The sequence below is a fragment of the Typopeltis vanoorti genome, chromosome 15, assembly GCF_054136105.1.
Source record: "Typopeltis vanoorti isolate ZY-2024b chromosome 15, IOZ_Tvanoo_1.0, whole genome shotgun sequence".
Taxonomy (NCBI): Eukaryota; Metazoa; Arthropoda; class Arachnida; order Uropygi; family Thelyphonidae; genus Typopeltis; species Typopeltis vanoorti.
Genome location: NC_143563.1, coordinates 32,424,302 through 32,444,009, shown reverse-complemented (window position 1 = coordinate 32,444,009; position 19,708 = coordinate 32,424,302). Strand labels below are relative to the sequence as shown.

Sequence of the window (19,708 nt, the reverse complement as noted above, 5' to 3'; positions counted from 1 at the left end):
AGTTAAATAAATTCACCTGTTCTAAGATCTTGTTATCTATTACTATTTTAGATCTTGCTGGATCTTGTCATTTAAAGGCCATAGTTTTTGATTTTTCTGTTGATATTATCATACCATAATCTTGGGATATTTCATTTAGATCAAAAATAGCTTTCTGTTTATCTTCAGAATTTGTAATTATTATTTGGTCATCAGCAAAGAGGAGAGTGTTTAAGTTTACTGTAGGAGAAAGTTGAATTCCTTGATGAAAATTTTTATTCCATTTTATTATATTTCATTTAAGTAGATATTAAAAAGTTGCTGAGAGGGGACATCCCTGTCAGACCCCTTGGTTTATCTCTCTCGTATATGATAGCTCGTGATTTAATCTTATTTGTATTTGATTATTTTCATATATACTTGTGATAACTTTTAGGATATTATTTGGTATTTATCTTTCTTTTAATATGTTAAATAATATGTTTCTTTTATGTCAAATGCTTTTTCAAAGTCAATAAATGCAATATGTGTTTCTAAATTGTATTCTCTTCTTTTCTCTATTATTAATTTTAGGCAAAAGGCCGGGTCTATACATGATCGTCCTTTTCTAAATCCATTCTGTACTTCTAAAATAAAGTTTTCAGAATATTTCATTAGTTTGCTATTTAAGATTCTGCTATATATTTTGTAACAGGAATTTAGTATACCGATACCTCTATAGTTTTTAGGGTCATCTCTATTACCTTTTTTAAAGATAGGAATCACAATTGCTTTTTTCCATTCTATTAGGGGGGATACCAGTTGAGTAAATTTTATTTAAAAATAATAAGTCTTTCTTTGAATCTTGTTCCTGCGTATTTATATAGTTCTGAACCTAGCTTATCTTCTCCACATGATTTTCTGTTTCTTGTTTCTTTCAGGCTGATTTCTAATTCTTCTTCTTTAGTTATTTCCTTTTCATTTTCGTTAATTGTTTGCCAGTTGTCTTTTTTTAAAATATTTGTCTGTCCACAGTTCTGTGTAGTAATTTAGAAATTCTTCTAATTTCAATTTAGTGTTTAATTTGGTATGTTATTTTATGTTTTCTTTGGTATCTGCATTTAAGTGTTTCAAAATCTTATATACACTAGGTCTTATTTTATATAAATCATGTTCTAAATTAGAAACAAATTTGTTCCATGATTCTCTATGTCTTTTTCTGACTTCCCTTTTAGCTATGGCTCTTATTCTTTTATATTCTATTTCATCTTCTAATCGTTTACTGCTTAACCATTTGTGATAGGCTTCTTTTTTCTTTTTGATTATTTTTTTGATTGTATCATCCCAGATCTTCAGTTTTTTCCTTTTATTGAATTTTTTGGTCTTTCCTAAGCTTTCATTTGCTGCCGCATTTAGTATCATTTTTATATTAAGCCATTCTATTTCTATTTCTTCATTTTGTTTTATTTTATCTAGATATTGGTTAATTCTTTGTTCATATAGCCATTGTACATTTTGTCATTCAATAGTCTAGTTTTATAAACAAATGTTTCAATTTTTCTTTCTGTTCTTGTTACTTGTAGCCATTTAGGTGGTAATCTTAATTTTATTTTAACAAGGAAGTGGTCACTGCTTATTTCATATCTTCTGTGAACTCTAACATCTAGTGAAAATTTTGATGTCTTTTCATTTAATATGAAGTAATCTAATATTGATTTACATCTTCTTGCTGCCTGCCCAAGTATATTTATGTATGTCTTTATGTTTATAGAAGGAATTCATTATTTTTAGGTTATTATAAACTACAATTATTATAAACTATTGGCTTAAGCCAGTAAAGAATATAATTTGGTCAGCTATGTCCCAATTTATTATTCCATCCTCATTCATTCTGTATCTAGGTAGATACCTATTAACGGAGTGTCCCACAAGAAGCTGAGGATGGGACATATAGTTGGTATCCCCAGCTGGTTCTTTGCATTATTTAAAAGAGTATGTAGAGGTCATCTCCCAGTTATTCAGTCCTCACCCTTAAGTGACCACATCCTGTTTTAATTGTTCCAACTTTAATAATGTTTGCACATTTGAGATAGTGTACCAAATTGTTGCTAAACATCTTTGATGCCCTCTCATGTTTACTCCAAATGCTCTCATAGATGGTCTGTTTCTGCCTCCTTATGTTTTTTGTAAAGATATGTTCATGCATGCTTTTCAAAATTGGCATCTAATATTCTTTCCCTTTCTCCTGAGACCATAATGACACAAATAGCAACTAATCAACATTGATTCATAGTTCAACTGCAAGCCCATCAAACTCAAAATTCTTGTCTTACTTCACCAATCTGGAAAGGAGATAGATGGAAAAATTTACCTCCATTTCAGAGCCTTCCCCCACATAATCCTCCAATAATTACAATTTTCAGCTATTCAAAAAGAACATCAATTAGGGGTCCTCTTTAACTACCATGTCTATGAACCTTTATGTGCTATAGGTTCTGCAACCTCTTAAAGAACAATGTTTAAATAACTGACTAAACCAGTTTTCTAATCCTGTGGTCACGCTATTCTGTGACCACAGGCATCTCCTCATCTGACCACAGCACCAACCTATTCAAATCTCTTGGTAGCAACATCAGATCAAAATACTGTAACTATTTTCCCCAGTTTGACATCATCTCCAAGCAACTGAATATATCCTCTGAAATCCTGAATCATCAATATAGAAATTAAACAATCCCAAAACAGAATCCCATGGTATACCACTTGTTACTCTTTCTTCAAGCCACTGCTCCTCCATATACTCACTGGCTTCTGTAAGTCAACCAACCTTGTATCTAAGCTACCACCTGACTATCCAACATTTTCAACAGAAGTTTGTCTGGTGGTATTCCACTGAATGCCTCTGTAAAATTTACAAAAGTAACTCTGTAAATATTTCCTCTATCCAACACAGTTGTCATCCTATTGTAAAACATAACCAAGTTACTGAAACAAGACTGCCTGTGAAGAAATTCAGGCTACCCTCTGGAAAGATTCCTCAACATCCAATTTTGCATCCAATTTACAGTACACCACATTATCCTACACCTTATTCCATTATGTCATAACTGTTTTATCTTTAACCATTCTCTCATACACCATGACACCTGATACACAAACTGGCTTACAGTTTGCCACCCTGGATTTGGATTTCCTCTGTGATGCAAATTAAACTAGTTTTTTTCTTCTTTTCATTTTTCAGGAACTATTCCTTTGCCAGATGAAAAGAGGTGCCTTCTGTTAAGGGCACTGTCAGTTCATTTGCACATACCATTATCACACATGATCATATACCATCAGGTCCCATTCTTTCTTAACATCAAGTTTAATTAAATTCCAAACATTTAACGTACATAAACTGCCACTCTCTCCACACATTTTATGAACCTATTCAATGGTATTTCCAACCTCACAATATGATGTACACTGACAAAATACTTGCTGACAATTTATACTTTATCTTCAGCTTCCACACTCATCATTTCTTCTGCTCACTACAAAACCAAACTTCTCTAGAATTTTGCTTTGCTGCCTCTGCAATCATTTAGATACCATTTTTTTTTTCTTTACTAAATTCATCACTTTCTGTCTTTATTTTATACTTTTGTGAAGTTGATGAGTACCCACCTGTTTATATCTCTTCCATAACATTCACTTTCTCTGGAGCTCATTCATAATTTCAGAATTTATTCATTTCACTCCACTCCATTCATCCTTCTAACTTTAGAAATCTAGTCAGAAGTGCTATCTGAAACTGTCTTGGACTTGGTTTCAAGCATTACTTCTCTCTCTCTTAATTGATCATGCAATGGCAGGTCACCAATTTGTGTTCAGTGTTTGTAATAGATTCCTGCTCTATAGGTCCACATCTCTTTTCTTCAATTAAGCATGCACCTGCTCTTAGATATCGTGTCAAAACCACATAATCATCTCACTGACAAATGGAAGTACAGTGAATTCTGTTATTATTATATAAGAAATTATTAAATCCAGTACAAATTATTCCCTTTGCCACATGTTGTTTCCTGTTTCCATAGTTAGTTTCTCATTATAATCATCATCATCATCATTATAATATCAGCATCTGCTCACAATCATGCTACTCACCAATCCCATCTGCTTGTCTCAATGTTTCAAAATCACCTCCCTCCACATTTTTCTGACTACAGCAACACTCACTAAACATCTAATATTCCTGCTCACCTCAACCTCATCATGGTCTCAAAACCAGTATTGCTACTGCTTCACTGACAGTTCACTGAGAGGATAATAGACAAGAAAATGGAATTCAGGTAGAGCTGAAAATTTCAAAATTGTCACCCTCTATATTTCTCAGAATAGTAACACATTACTAAATATCTAATTGTCTGGCTCACCTCAACCTCATACTAAACAGCTTCAAAGCTATTACTATTGATTCCCTGACACTCCACTTATAATAAAGAGAAATGATGCAGTTCTCCCTCATAATGAAGAACTGCAACTTAAAAGAGAACACCAACTTTTAGGAAGGGGTGCTTAAGGGTCAAAGCTGTATAACTGAGAGGAGAACTCCACATAGCCTTTAAAGGAATGCAGAGAACCGACCATCCCTTCTGACCTAATGTCCAATCCTCACCTTCTCGTGGTGCACCCTGTGGGGTATCTACTTGGATACTGAACGAACCAGGATGAGCTGGCAATTTGAGATTTAGCCGACCAATATTCAACATATTCTTATTGGTTAAACCAAAATAAAACATGATGGTACAACATGACAAAATTTCAAGGCGGCTGGGGCATCGCCCGGTTAAACAAGACCCCCGTTGTTTTCGCCAGGGAACCAGGGCGAACAGCGAAAAGTCAGATACTGGAACAAATCTGAAAACAAACCCCAACTCAACATCAGCAGAGTTTAAGATCGGTACTATCAATGTAAGAAGCCTGAATGGCAAAGAAATGGAGCTAGCTGAAGAATTAGATAAGTACCAGATCGACGTAATAGGGGTGACTGAAACAAAAAAGACAAAAACTGGTGAGATCTTTCTGAGCAATAAATACAAAATGTTATATTCAGGCAATGACAATCAAGGAAAAGAAGGACTAGACATAGTATTCAATACTAAATACGAGGCTAATCTTCTTGAATGGCAGGCAATTTCAAGTAGTGTGATGTTAGCAAATATCAGAATAGGGAACTGGACAATGAGACTTATTCGTGCCAATGGTCCCACAGAAGGTTCTACTAAGGTAGAAGTGGAGGAATTTTTTGACGCTTTAGAAAAAGCAACTGACACAATGCAAAATGAAAAGTTGGTCCTTGTTGGGGATCTAAATAGCAGAGTAGGAAATGATTGTGAGACATACAAAAATATTTTGGGAAAATTTGGAGAAAAGAGCAAAGCTAATAATAATGGCAAATATCTGTTGGATTTCTGCTCAGGACATGGACTGGTTATTACTAACACCAGGTTCCAACATACAAATGTGCACAAATTCACATGGAGAAAAGAGGCAAGGAATAAGAAAAGTCTCATTGACTATATTATTGTTGATAGTGATATTTTCTCCCTGGTGCAGGACACCAGAGTGTACAGAGGATTTGAAATTGAAAGTGATCACTATTTAGTCTTGAGCAAAATAAAATTGAATTTCATATTGAAAAGAATAGCACGTAAGAAAGTTTTAAAGCGAATAAAGGTTGAGCAGCTCTCAGATGTGAACTGTAGACTAAAATACACAAAGATTATTGAAGAAAAAATGAAAGAGTTTGAGAACAGGAATCAAACCTTGAAGATTCAATGGCAAACTCTGAAGAAAACATTGATTGATTCTGCCAGAGAGGCATGTGGTGATGTTGTGTGCAAAGATAAAAAAAATCAGAACTCCCTGGTGGACACAGGAAGTTAAAGAGGCAGTGAAGGAAAAGAAGAAAGCATATCAAAAGTTCCTGTCAAATAAGTCAGCTTGTGCTCTTAGAGAATATAGAGACAAATGCAAGAATGCTAAACACTGTGTAAAACTAGCTAAACAAAAGTCATGGGAAGACTTTGGCAAGAACATAGAAAATATCAAGAAGGTGGCAAAATATTCTGGAGGTTGTTGAAGAAGCTTAGGAATGGAGGAAAGAGTGCTGTAAAAGGAGTTAGAGATGATAAAGGGTGACATGAAAACGGGAGAAAAAGATATCCTTGAAGTATGGAATAATTACTTTGAAAAACTGTTAATGAAACAAGAAGTGATGACAGCACAGTGGTAAAAAACACTGACCAGGCATGCAGTCAGGAATACATATCCATACTTGAGGTAGAAAAAGCCATCAAAGGCTTGAAATGTGGAAAGGCAGCAGGAGTAGATGATATTCGACCAGAAATGCTGAAGTATGGTGGTATAAGAGTCTTACAGTGGCTGCACTGCATAGTTCAGAAAGCCTGGACAGAGGGACGAATTCCTGATGATTGGAGTAGAACTCTCATAGTACCCATATATAAAAAGGGAAATAAAACTGCATGTGAGAATTACAGAGGTATTTCCCTACTGAGTGTTCCTGGCAAGATCTATGCAAGTATAGATCTTGCCAGGAATGTTTCTCAATAGATACTTGAGAAATGGTTGAGAAGAATTGTGGAAGAAAAGCTTGGTGAAGAACAAGCTGGATTCAGGCCAAATAGTGGCTGTGAGGATCAGATCATCACTTTAAGACAAATAGTCGAGAAAGCATGTGAATATAACAAAGATCTGTATTTAAGTTTTGTCGATTTGGAAAAGGCATATGACAAGGTGCAAAGAGAGAAGCTATGCAATACGCTGCAGTTATATGGTGTCAATGGGGCATTATATCAAACAATACTTAGTCTTTATTTCAGTTGTAAGTCAGTAGTTAGAATTGAAGTAAGTACAGGAAGGTGGTTTAATGTTAAATCTGGTGTGAGACAAAGATGTACATTATCCCCTCTGTTATTCATTATCTATATGGATCACATTATGAAGGAAAGTGGTATTAAATATGATATCAAAATTGGAGATGTTAATGTCAGCTCTTTGCTTTAAGCGGATCATGTTATACTTCTAAATAAATCCGCTACAAGTCTGCAAGATTCTCTGACTAAGTTGAATAACTGTTGTAATAGATATGGTATAAAGGTCAGCAATAAAATGGCAAAGACAATGAAAATAGGCAGAATCATTGAAAATGTCATCTGTGTTGTGAATGGAGAACCTGTGGAACAAGTAAAACATTTCAGCTATTTAGGCATGATTTTTACTGAAGATGGTAAATTAAATATAGAAATAGACAACAGAATCAGCAAAGCTGGTATGGTGGGAAGTCAATTGAAGAAATTCATATGGAATAAGAGAGAAATTAGTCGGAACACTAAATTAGCTGTATACAAGACAGTGTTCAAACCAGTTTTAACTTAGAGCTGAGTCAGAAGTAAAACACTTGACCAAAGACTAGAGACCGCAGATATGAGAGTCCTGAGAAAGATTAGAGCCTTGAACAGATGGCATCAATGGCAATATCGTATTAAAAATGAGGATATTAGGAAAGAACTTGACATTGTCAGCATCCAGGAATGCGTTAGCAGAGCTAATCTCAGGTGGTATGGTCACTTAAACAGAAAGGGCAAAGAAAGATTAGCAAAACAAGTGTTCTCTGCCATATTGGGCAGGAAAAGACCCAGAGGAAGACCAAGATATAGGTGGATTGATACGGTACAAAGTGCCTTAGATGATAGAAATATACGATCTGATAATGTTGGAGTCTTGACAAGTAACAGAGTGATTTGGAGGAAAATTGTAGATAGGAAATTAATAATGATGGAATTTTTTTCATGTAGTACTATCATATCCTGTACACCCCTTGAGGGTACATGGCAGGAATTTGATGATGAACTTTTAGGAATAAGTAAGTTATCTCTACAATGTTTTGATAAAACCATATCTGGATTAATGCAATCACATATGATGGTCACCTAGATTCCACAGGAATCAGAAGACTTTCAAGAAAGTCCAGAGGACAATAATCAAGATTATACTTGCCCTGATGAATGTGGCTTCAAAATTTAATATAATCAGATGACTGATAGGAGATATGATAGAAGCATAAAAGTTTGTAAGATTTTATATAGATTAGTGGACGCTTTTTCTTAATTTCTGTCAGGTGAAAGAGAACAAATGATCATATATGGAGAATAAATGTGTGCTCAGCAAGGACATGAGGACTAGATGTTTCCCATGACACATAGTGAGCAAGTGAAATAAACTACAAGTGGGAGCTGGGAGTGCTTTTTAAGCAAATGTTTTCAAGAAGAATGGTATGGAATATGAGTCAGAAGACGTTCCTTAAGAAATCCTTGGACTCTCTAGAGGTACCTGAATAATAATATTTCTAAATCACAATATTTTTGATTGCTGACAATTTCTACTTTATCTTCAGCTTCCACACTTATCCTTACTTTTGCTTGCTATAAAACCAAAATTGAGGGTTTTATTATATTACATGTTTTGGAGAGAAGAATTCCTGTAATTCAAAATTATATAATTATTTATGTTAGAACATGCCATTCCATGCTCAAAAAATGCACCCTATTAAAAGGAGTATAATTAAGAATGGCAATAATCTGACTTCAGAAATTACTTTCATACAGGATTGTTTATATAATGACCACAAGTTAACCACAGTTATGTTACTGAATATAAAGGAAAAGACTTACCAAATCTGCAATCACAACTTCTACATGTACCATATTGTAATGTGCAGTCTTCAATGTTGCTCTTGCTGCATGGTGATTTATGTCAGTAGATCTAATTTGCATAATAAATAAATAAATAAATAAATAAAATAAGTAATATTAGTCATTAATTTTTTTTAAGACTGTAGACCTAAAGCTCATTTGGTCTAGAGACCAAACACAGAACTCTGTGTTCTAATAAGCACACTGGTAGGTCACACACACACACACACACAGGCTGATGAAAATCATCTACCACATAAAGACATTTACAAGCATCCATTGCTAGTGTAGGATCTATACCAGAGCAGTAAAAATCAAAATATTTATACTGGTTTCAGGAAACCTAATTCAATTTAAAAACTGCAATGTTAGAAACCATTTCAGAATCTCACATAATATTCAGTCAAAAACAGTATAAAATAAATTTTAAACATAAATTCTCAGCTTTATAACATTATAAAGAAAAAAAACAAATATTATTATTAATACCAGTATACGTTGTGAATTCCTCAAGTTATTCAGTAATCACAACATCAAATTGCAATGCCTATACATACAGGAAGGGATGAAAGGAATAGCTGAGATAGAAAAACATAAGTCCTTTATAATTAGGCATTGCAATTTGATGTTGTGATTACTGAATAACTTGAGGAATTCACAACGTATACTGGTATATGAATTAAAATAAACTTTAATATATACTGCCTATATTTCGGCAACGTCACGTTGCCATCTTCAGGAACATAAGATTAAGACACATGCACGTAAGCACTAAGAACAGCAAATGAGGTAGAAGCGAGGAAACTCCTGATGGTGCCCCCTAGCGGACTATATTGGTTATTCTTGGCCATTGGGCTGAAGTTCTCAAGATGTACGTCTCCCAAATTTGGGGCAGTCTCATGCATCCAAATTTGTTGAGGTTTGGCATGTTTCTTAGGGCTGAAGCTGATTCCATGAATAGTCTTTCAAATTTATACTTGCTGCGGTCTATTACTGTGGCTTTCTTCCACCGTATTCTGTGCTGTGTATCCAGAGCATGGGCTGCAAGCCCAGAGTGACTGTAATGGTTAAACTGGATGTAGTCCTTGTGTTCTGAAATTCTGATATTCGCTGTCCTGCCTGTTTGGCCAAAGTAGGACAGCTTACAACTGCAAGGGACCTGGTATACACCAGGTAGGTCTACGGGAAGTGGTTGGTCTTTAGTGGAGCGGATAAGGGATGCCAAATTGTCTATATGGTCTGTAACAAGAAGTCAGGTCATGTTTATTCAGGATTTTGGTCATTTTTTCTGAGGTGCCCTGGATGTTTTGATGATGGATTTAGAGTAATCTTTCTTGTGAAAGGGGGGGGGGGGGTTGTGGTTTACTAGTTTTAGTATTTTTGGGGGGGGTTGTAGCCATTGGCTATGAAAGTGTTAAGGATGTGATTTAGTTCAGTGGTTAGGGTGTTATCATTTGACCAGATTAGTTTAGCCCTGTTGTATAGTGTCTTAATAACTCTGTATTGTTGTGGGGGGGGGGGGAGGGGATTGTTGGTGAATGTACCTGCCTGTATGGGTAGGTTTTCTATAAACTGAGAAAGCCAAGGTTCTCAGTTCTCAGGCTGGTAGATGACTAGTGTGTCTAGGAAAGGGAGGCTGTTGTTTTCCTCTTTTTCCAGTATGAACTTGATTCTGGAGTGTTGGTTGTTTAACTGCATTGAGTGTATCAGAGCCATGTGGCCAAATAGCGAACACATCATCAAAGTAGTGAAGCCATATGGTAGGTTTTTGTGGGGCAGAGTTTAAGGCTTTCTCTTCAAAAGTCTCCATAAAGAAGTTGGCCAAGGGTGGGGAGAGTGGTGAACCCATGGCTGTCACAAATAGTTTTTTATGTGTGATGGTGTGTTGCCAGTATAGTGTGTGAGTGTTTTGGCTAAATGTTTGGCTAATTTGTACGTGGGGAAATCAATGACATCCACTATGGGACGTAATGGCACATTTTTTTATGTATTTTTGGAAGCCCATAAATATGGGGGGGGGGGGGTCTAGAGTTGAAGGGTCTTAATTTGTTAGTAACTTCTACTAGAACGAAGTGACCTTCTTAAGGAGCCTATAGAGTTTTCTAATTTGTGAGTTGGTGGGATTACATTCAATGGGGAGGTAAGTAGTCCGATCTAATAATAAAGCATTAAGCTTACCTGTGTAGTCAGTATGGTTGAGCACAACGGTGGCATTCCCCTTATCCGCTTTGGTGATTACTATTTCTTTGTCTTTCTTCATTTCCTGTAGAGCCTTATATTCACTATTGGATATGTTGGTTTTTGGTGGTCTTGCTTTGGTGAGAACACAGGCTACATCCAGTGCAATATTGTTCGAGATATGGTTTGGAAGGTGGCGGATCCTACGTTCAATCTGGATCATAATTTCTTCGGCTGGTATTTTTCTAGGAGTAATGGCGAAATTGTGGCCACTATAAGAGAGTTGAGTGCTTCAGGTTTCAAAATAACCGAAGAAAGGTTGACTACCGTGTTGAGTGGTAGTTTTGGTTCGTAGGTAGCGTTCTTTTTTAAATTATCAAATTTCTTGATATGTCGACTCCGCATTTTTTCAGATTCTTTCTCTGCCAAAGTGCACGAGACGTCATATAGAATTGACCAAAGTTTGTGATTCAGCGTGTTAGAAAGCTCTTCCTCTAGCGACTGAATAGCTTTGTTTGCGTCAGCTAGGAGAATGTGCGTGGCAGTAATTTGTTCTCACAGCAACGCAAAGCTGGCACGGTTATAAATTTGAAGAGCCTTCTGTGAAAAGAAATGGTGCTTAAATTTCTCACAATTTGGGATTACCTGATTATCCAGGCAACATTTCAGGAAGGTCAAACGATTCAGTTGTCTCAATAACTTCAGCCTCAGTTTACCATATTGGCATGCCTTGCATGCGATGGAATTTCCGTGGATGATAGTAATTCTCGTAGAAAGGCTTATTCATTGATTGCACATGATTACTGAATAACTTATTTTATTTTAATTTATATACCAGTATACGTTGTGAATTCCTTAAGTTATTCAGTAATCATGTGCAACCAACATATAAGCCTTTCTACGAGAATTGAATTTGATGTCATATAACAAATGAATTAAAAATGCAAACAAGAAAATAAATAGATACACCATATGATATACAACTTACAAATAAACTGCACTGCTTCCCAAAGCTTTTGCTACTGCAGTGATAATGACACCAGATCCGCTTCCAACTTCCAAGCACACTGTTGGGCTAAAAAAAAAAGGCAAGCATCTTAAAATCCTATATTCAACATCTGATACTTTTATTAATTGAAAACTATAATAATAACACACTTGTAATTCATAATTTGCAGTAAAATTATCAAGACAGTTTGGTATTTCACATATTAATAATAAAACTTCTTTAGGAAAAAAATAAGGTATGCCAAATTACTGCAGAAAATATGGTCAATGAGTTTAAACCTTTGATGAAAAAATATAGAAAACATTTTATAGAATGAATAAGTTAGGCTGAAAAGTGTTTATCAATATATATATATATATATCTACCCTATAAAGATCTTCACTTTACGACAAATAGTTGAGAAAGCATGGGAATATAACAAAGATCTGTATTTAAGTTTTGTCGATCTGGAAAAGGCATATAACAAGGTGCCAAGAGAGAAGCTGTTCAATATGCTACAGTTATATGGTGTCAATGGGGCATTATATCAAGCAATACTTGGTCTTTATTTGAGTTGTAAGTCAGCAGTTAGAATTTAAGTACAGGAAGATGGTTTAATGTTAAATCTGGTGTGAGACAAGGATGTACATTATCCCCTCTGTTATTCATTATCTATATGGATCACATTATGAAGGAAAGTGGTATTAAACATGATATCAGAATTGGAGATGTTAATGTCAGCTCTTTGCTTTATGCAGACGATATTATACTTCTAAATAAATCCACTACAAGTTTGCAAGATTCCCTGACTAAATTGAATAACTGTTGTAATGGATATGGTATGAAGGTCAGCATTAAAAAGACAAAGACAATGAAAATAGGTAGAATTGTTGAAAATGTCAACTGTGTTGTGAACAGGGAACCTGTGGAACAAGTAAAGCATTTCAGCTACGATTTTTAGTGAAGATGGTAAATTAAATATGGAAATAGACAACAGAATCAACAAATCTGGTGTGGTAGGCAGCCAATCGAATAAATTCATATGGAATAAGAGAGAAATTAGTCGGAACACTAAATTAGCTGTATACAAGACAGTGTTCAAACCAGTTTTAACTTATGGATCTGAGAGCTGGGTCAGAAGTAAAACACTTGACCAAAGACTAGAGACTGCAGATATGAGTGAAAGATTATAGGCGTGAATAGATGGCATCAATGGCAATATCATATTAAAAATGAGGATATGAGGAAAGAACTTGACATTGTCAGCATCCAGGAATGCGTTAGCAGAGCTAATCTCAGGTGGTATGGTTGCTTAAACAGAATGGGCGAGGAAAGATTAGAAAAACAAGTGTTCTCTGCCATGTTGGCAGGAAAACGACCCAGAGGAAGACCAAGATATAGGTGGATTGATATGGTACAAAGTGCCTTAGACGATAGAAATATAAGATCTGATACTGTTGGAGTCTTGACAAGTAACAGACTGATTTGGAGGAAAATTGTAGATAGGAAGTTAGTAATGATGTAAATTTTTCATGTAGTACTATCATATCCTGTAAACTCCTTAAGGGTACATGTCAGGATTTTGATGATGATGATATATATAAAATGATAAGCCTTTTTATGTCACATTTTGAAACTCAGGCTACCCTGAGTGTCGAGTCTTCAAAATTCAAGTCATCAGAATTCAAGGAGAACTGGTCTACCAGCCTGGAACTCGGGGGGGGGGGGGGGGGGGGGTCGTAGGCGCCAGGGGGAGCCCCCCTTTTTTTGAAGACTCTACACTCAGGAGCTTCCCTAGTTGCCAGGGGAAAAGGAACTCCCTTTCGAGTCTTCAAAATTTGAGTCATCAGAATTCAAGGAGAACCGGCCTACCAGTCCGGAACTCAAGGGGAGTTGGGCACCATAGGCAACAGGGGGGCATAGCCCCCCCAGTATATATATATGGGGTAATAGTGAATAAAGATCTGAAATTTAGGGGACACATTACCAAAATTGTGAGTACAACACAACAAATTCTGAGAATGATGCAAAGGACACTTACTCGTAAAATAAGGAGATTCTTGTTCCACTGTACAAGGTTCTAATTAGGCCACACATGGACTACTGTATATTTGGTCACCTTTTTCAAAAAGATGAAGATGTTGGAAAGGATCTAGAGATGACTGACTAAAGTAGTTTCTGACCTCTGTAATGTAGAATATGAGGAAAGGTTGAGAAGATGCAATTTACAGAGTCTAGTGGATAGGCAGAAGAGGGGTGATATCATAGAGCAGAGGTTCCCAACCTTTTTGTTTCCTAGAGCACATTCTAAAATACCGGTAGGGCGACGGGCACCATCCATTTTTTCAAGCAAATCTTTTGTTAAATGAATACATACAAACTTTACATTTATAATCAAATGTTTTATTACTTAAAAGTTTACATTATATAAAAATTTAAATATATATATGTAAGTTAGTGTGATCTTTGGCACTGCATTTCATTGGCCAGTGCTTCATAATTAGAAGAATATGATGATATTCCAGTTCTTAAACAATCATCAAGATGCTCATCAGTGAGTCGTGATCTATATTTTGATTTTATGATATTCATGGTTGAAAACAATGATTCGCAAAGTATGTGGAACCGAAAAACGATTTTATCTTGTACGCTGCTCTATTTAAGAATGGAAACTTTTTTCTATCCACTAGATTCCAGAAGTTTTCATCTGTTATATGAGATTTTAGAGTAATGTCATTCTGAAGATCCAAAATTTCTAGCTCCAGTTCTTCAGCATTTACTCGAACAATCTTTGCAATGCATGCAGCTATTTCCATTATATTTAATGGAAATAGCTGCATGAATTGTTGCGTGATGTGCACATGACTATTTCAAACTATACGGTACACAGCTGAACAGCGGCGGGCACACACAAATTGGTCGACGGGCACCGTGGTGCAGCTGGCATAGGGTTGGGAACGCCTGTCATAGAGACCTAGAAGTTAGTAAAGAGGTTATTATAGGATCAATGTTGAAGAGGTTTTACAGAAAACCTCTTCAAGAGAGAGAGAACCAGGTTTTTTGCATGCAGAGTTGTGAATGATTGGGATGCCTTGCCTTAGAAAGCAGTGTCTGTAGAGAATTAGACTGTTTTTAACCCCTTAATGCCAGTGCTGGCGCTAGGGTATTTGCTGCCTGCATGCAATTTCTATCTAAGCGCCCTGTAACGATCTGGGCATGTGTGGTTCTTTTACGATAATAAAAATTTTAATTATTTGAAATTTCTTAAATAAATTTTGACAGAACAGCCACATGTTGGTTCACTAAATATAACGAACTGGGGGTATTGACTAGGCAGGATGATCGTTAAAAACTCGAATATTCAAAAAATTCTCAAAAGTTAAAGAAATTTTGATAAAGCCACTTCACTTTAATCGTTGAATATAATGATACAGGGATTATAGTCTTCTCACCAACCCGAATCCCTAACAAAATTAAAATGCATTTTAATTAAAGCTAAAATTTATTTGAACTAAAGTTTAAAAAATTCTTGCATTTTACAAGTTACTAAATTCTTAGTAACTTATAAAAATTATTAAACATTTTTTACAAGTGGAACTATCTTTTAGGAAAATAAAAGAAACTCAAGATAGATGAGAAAATAAGAAAAGTATTCAAAAAATAAAATCTTTACAGAATAACCGAAAATAAATTAAATTACATAAATATACTTGAAATTTTTTAAATTAAAATTTTAGGGTTTTTGATTTCATATTCACAAAATTAGAAATAATGGTCTTAACATCTAATTCCGCACATATATCATTTTCAATAGCTATTAACGTCAAACTAACAAGCTTTTTTGTGACATACTTGTTCTTAAGTAGGCTTTAATCAATTTCAACATGGAAAAGGAATGTTCGCCGCTCGCTACACTAACAGGTTAAGGTTAATAGTATTCTTAAAGCAATTGAAAAGTTAGGGAAAGATAAATTATTGGACACAATAAAATTAAAAATATCGAAAGGGTTTTGAATATTTAAATTATCCTTCCGAAAAATATACCGGAAAGCATATAACTTGTCATATAGTTCTATTGCATTTACATCTTTATTGTCACCGTCCTTCAAGAGAATCTCTAAATCGTCACAATTTTTTCGTAAATCTTCGTTATTAATTTGTAGTAATCTATACAAGAAAATGAAATTATCATATGTTTTTAGATGTTCAAAACGTTCTATTAATGAACACATTGCAACGTCTAGAAGTGTATAAAACACACTCACTCTAAATTTATCTTCTAATGATTGTAGCGTTTCGTCATGATGCTCAGAGTCAAATTGGCGTGTCTTCTTTCATCGTCGAACTTCCGTACCAGTTTTAAATTCTTGTTCTCCATCCACCTCTTCACTCAGTTCTTTTGCTGTTTTTAGAACTTTTTTAAAATTTGCATCTGATCGATACTCTTGTAACAATATTTTTAAGTTTTCAATAGATTCTAAAGCAAGTAATGTTCATATTTTTGTCTTGAAGCATTTTACTCACAGGGTTTATTCTGTTAAGTAAATCATGCCAAGTTATAAGAGAGCAAATAAATTTGTAGTCCTTTATTTTAGCACATAATGTTTGTGCTTCATGCTGAGTTTCTTTATTAAAATTTTCATTATTTAAAATTGCAAAAAGTGCATTGTAAATTTCTCCTAACTGATATCGTAGAGGTCGGATTGCATTAATTTTACTGTACCATCACGTTTCTGATGGCTGTTTCAATGTTAATTTTTTACGAACTTTAAAAGGATTGCCCAACGTTTGTGAGAGAATGAAAACAAATTGTATATTTCTTGAATAATTGCAAAGAAAGTAATTGTATCTGCATTCACTTTGGCTGCATCGTTAATGATTAAATTTAGAGTATGAGCAGCAGATGGCACGTAAAAAGCTCAAGGATATTTGTTCAAAAGCCAGTTTTGGAGTCAATATTTTTCAATATTTCCCTTTCAATATTTTGCTCCATTGTCATACCCTTGACCTCACATGTCTTCAATGGGAATGTTCCATTTTTCCAATTGTTCCATTCAGGAGCGCGCCGGCCATATGTCGAATGTGTGCGACGCACACAGGCACCAGGATAGTAAAGGCGCCAAAGAGGAGGAAATACTTTAAAAAAACGTTTTTTAAAGCGGTTTTTTTTATTGGGGAGGGGGGAATAGGGTAGCCAACTAAAGTTTTGCACAGAGGTACCAGACACTACTGGCACACCCCTGGTTCCATTATTGTTGCACATAAACCATGTCCTGTGGAATCTGATATATCTGCAAAACCTAAAAAGTTTTCCCTGATCTTGACAATTCCATTGTCACAGGAAACAAAGTGAATAATAATGGTCATTTGTTCTGTTTTACTTGCATTAGTTGTGCAGTCTAAAATTATGGAATAATATTTATATTTTCGAATTGATAATAAAATTGTATCCCTGATTGCGTTACTTAAAGATTCCAATATTTCATTTTCACTGTCTTTACTCAAATACTGTACTCTATTGTTTTGTTGTAAGACTCTTTCAATATGATTTTCCATAATGGGATCAAACTTCGCAAACAGTTTGACTAATTTTATAAAATTGCCATTATCCCTTTCGTATAATTTATCAGATGATCTGTGAAAAGCTAAATTTTGGCTACCAAGGAATTTTATAATTCCAATCAAGCATTCTAAAACACTCGTCCAATGTTTCTTTTCCATTTCATACATGCTTTGAATCTGGTAATCAATAGTAGTTTTGTTTTTTAAATTTTTATCAAGTTCCTTCCATTTTAAGAAAATTTTTATGTCAGTTAAACTAGTCTCATGTCTATGCAAAGTTGTACTTACATTTCTCCAATCGTTATGACCTTCTACAAGACTATCTGATTCAGTAGGTGCGAAAAGTTTGCAACAAAAGCAAAAAACAGAATTTAAAGTTTCGGAATAAATGAGCCATGTTCTTGGCACGAGCTCCCCTTTTCCATTTTTTTATTATAATACGTGTCGCCAAATTTACGACTATGTGTATCTCTGGGATATATTATATTTTTTTTTTTAACAGTCCCCATTTCAATTAAAACAACTCCTAATTTTTCATTAATATTTCCCCATTCACCTGGATCTAAATTTACAGAGACTAACAATGTGTTAGTTTCGTGGTCAACTACAACTAAATCTTCTCTTAACTGTTTTTCACTTAAATCATGCGTACAGTTTTCATGAAAGCAATAATGCTTTCATGAAAACTGGATGATGTGCACGGTTCCTCAACTCTGATTTCTGATGTATCGAGTTGGTTACAATCTGCATCAGAATATTTTAATATTTTAACAAATTTATTAAGACCCCCAGTTTGTTTTTTAATATCTGCTTCTTTCGCAGCATGACGCTTACAATTTTGTGCACTGGATAACTTTTTTTAAAATTTTTGATTCCATTTCTATTTTATACCTACAAGAAATTATTACACAACATGACACAGAGACGAAATAATAGTCCACACTGCGCTACTTTCAGTAGCCTACTGAGATGCGTACCATATGACTGGTAACTAGCAACAAATGTTTTGTACGAAAATTCATTTCTGCGCATAAAAACCGTTCACCGTTTCACTTTAGATAGACTTAAGTAGACACAACAAAGGCTTTTGATAGATTACTGCATGATAAGTTGATAGTAAAACTAGAGCAGATAGGGTTGGATATTAGATTAGTGCATTGAATTGGAGATTGGCTATCTGATAGGTATCAGCAAGTTGTGTATGGGGGGGGGGCAATATCCAGGAAGAGGAAAGTCACTAGTGGTGTGCCTCAGGGGTTTGTTTTAGGACCATTGGTGTTTAACCTGTATGTTAATGATATTGGCAAAGATTTGGATGGGGATATTCAGATTTGCAGATGATGCAAAGTTGCGACAAACTATGAAGAGTAGAGAAGATGGTGTGGCCTTACAAGAAGATTGAATAAATTGAGTGAATGGGCATGGTAATGGAGATGTGAGTTCAAGTTTGCAAAATGTAAGATTTTAAAATTTGGGAAACAAAGATGGGATGCAGAATTTATACTTGGTGAGGATATATTGTTGGAGGTGGAGGAAATAAGAGATCTTTGGAGTGACAATGAATAAGGATCTGAAATTTAGGGGACACATTGCCAAAATTGTGAGGACAACATAAAGAATTCTGGGAAGGATGCAGAGGACACTGACTTGTAGAAGTAAGGAGATTCTTGTTCCATTGTACAAGGCTTTGATTAGGCCACACATGGACAACTGTGCACAAATTTGGTCACCTTGTTTTCAAAGGGACAAAGAAATGTTGGAAAGGGGTCCAGAGGCAACTGACTAAAGTAGTTTCTGATCACTGGAATGTCGAATATGAGGAAAGATTGAGAAGATGCAATTTACAGTCTGGTGGATAGGAGAAAGAGGGATGATACAATAGAAACCTAGAAGTTAGTAAGGGGTTGTTATTGGATGAAGGTAGAAAACTACAGAAGTTTATAGCTCTCCTATGCACAACACTGAAGCTGTATGAGAGGTTAATCTTGAACAGACTAAGTCAAGAAATAGAGAAAGTGCTGATAAAAAAACAGGCAGGATTTAGACCAGGAAGATCATGCAATGGACAAGTATTAAACTTAACACAGTTTACTGGGGACAGCTTTGAAAGGGGGTTAGCAACAGGAGCTGTATTTATAGATTTGACAGCAGCATATGGCATACTAAATCTTAGAAAGCTTATAGTCAAAATTTACAGCATGACAAACAGCTTCAGTTAGTGGAGATATTTAGGTCGCTGCTGTTCAGCAGGAGATTCTTTGTTGAT

The 19,708-nt window shown here is 35.2% G+C and overlaps 1 protein-coding gene across 4 annotated transcripts in view; it reads right to left on the bottom strand.

Moving 5' to 3' along the window:
• HemK2 (HemK methyltransferase 2) overlaps positions 1–19,708 on the bottom strand; it is an 83,819-nt gene that overhangs the window by 51,212 nt on the left and 12,899 nt on the right. For all 4 annotated transcript variants that reach the window (XM_090404837.1, XM_090404835.1, XM_090404836.1 and 1 more), the window contains exons 2-3: positions 11,881–11,967; positions 8,694–8,784 (exon numbers count right to left, since the gene is read on the bottom strand). In XM_090404837.1, the coding sequence (XP_090260963.1) occupies positions 8,694–8,784; positions 11,881–11,967 (178 nt within the window). The remainder of the gene's footprint in view (positions 1–8,693; positions 8,785–11,880; positions 11,968–19,708) is intronic.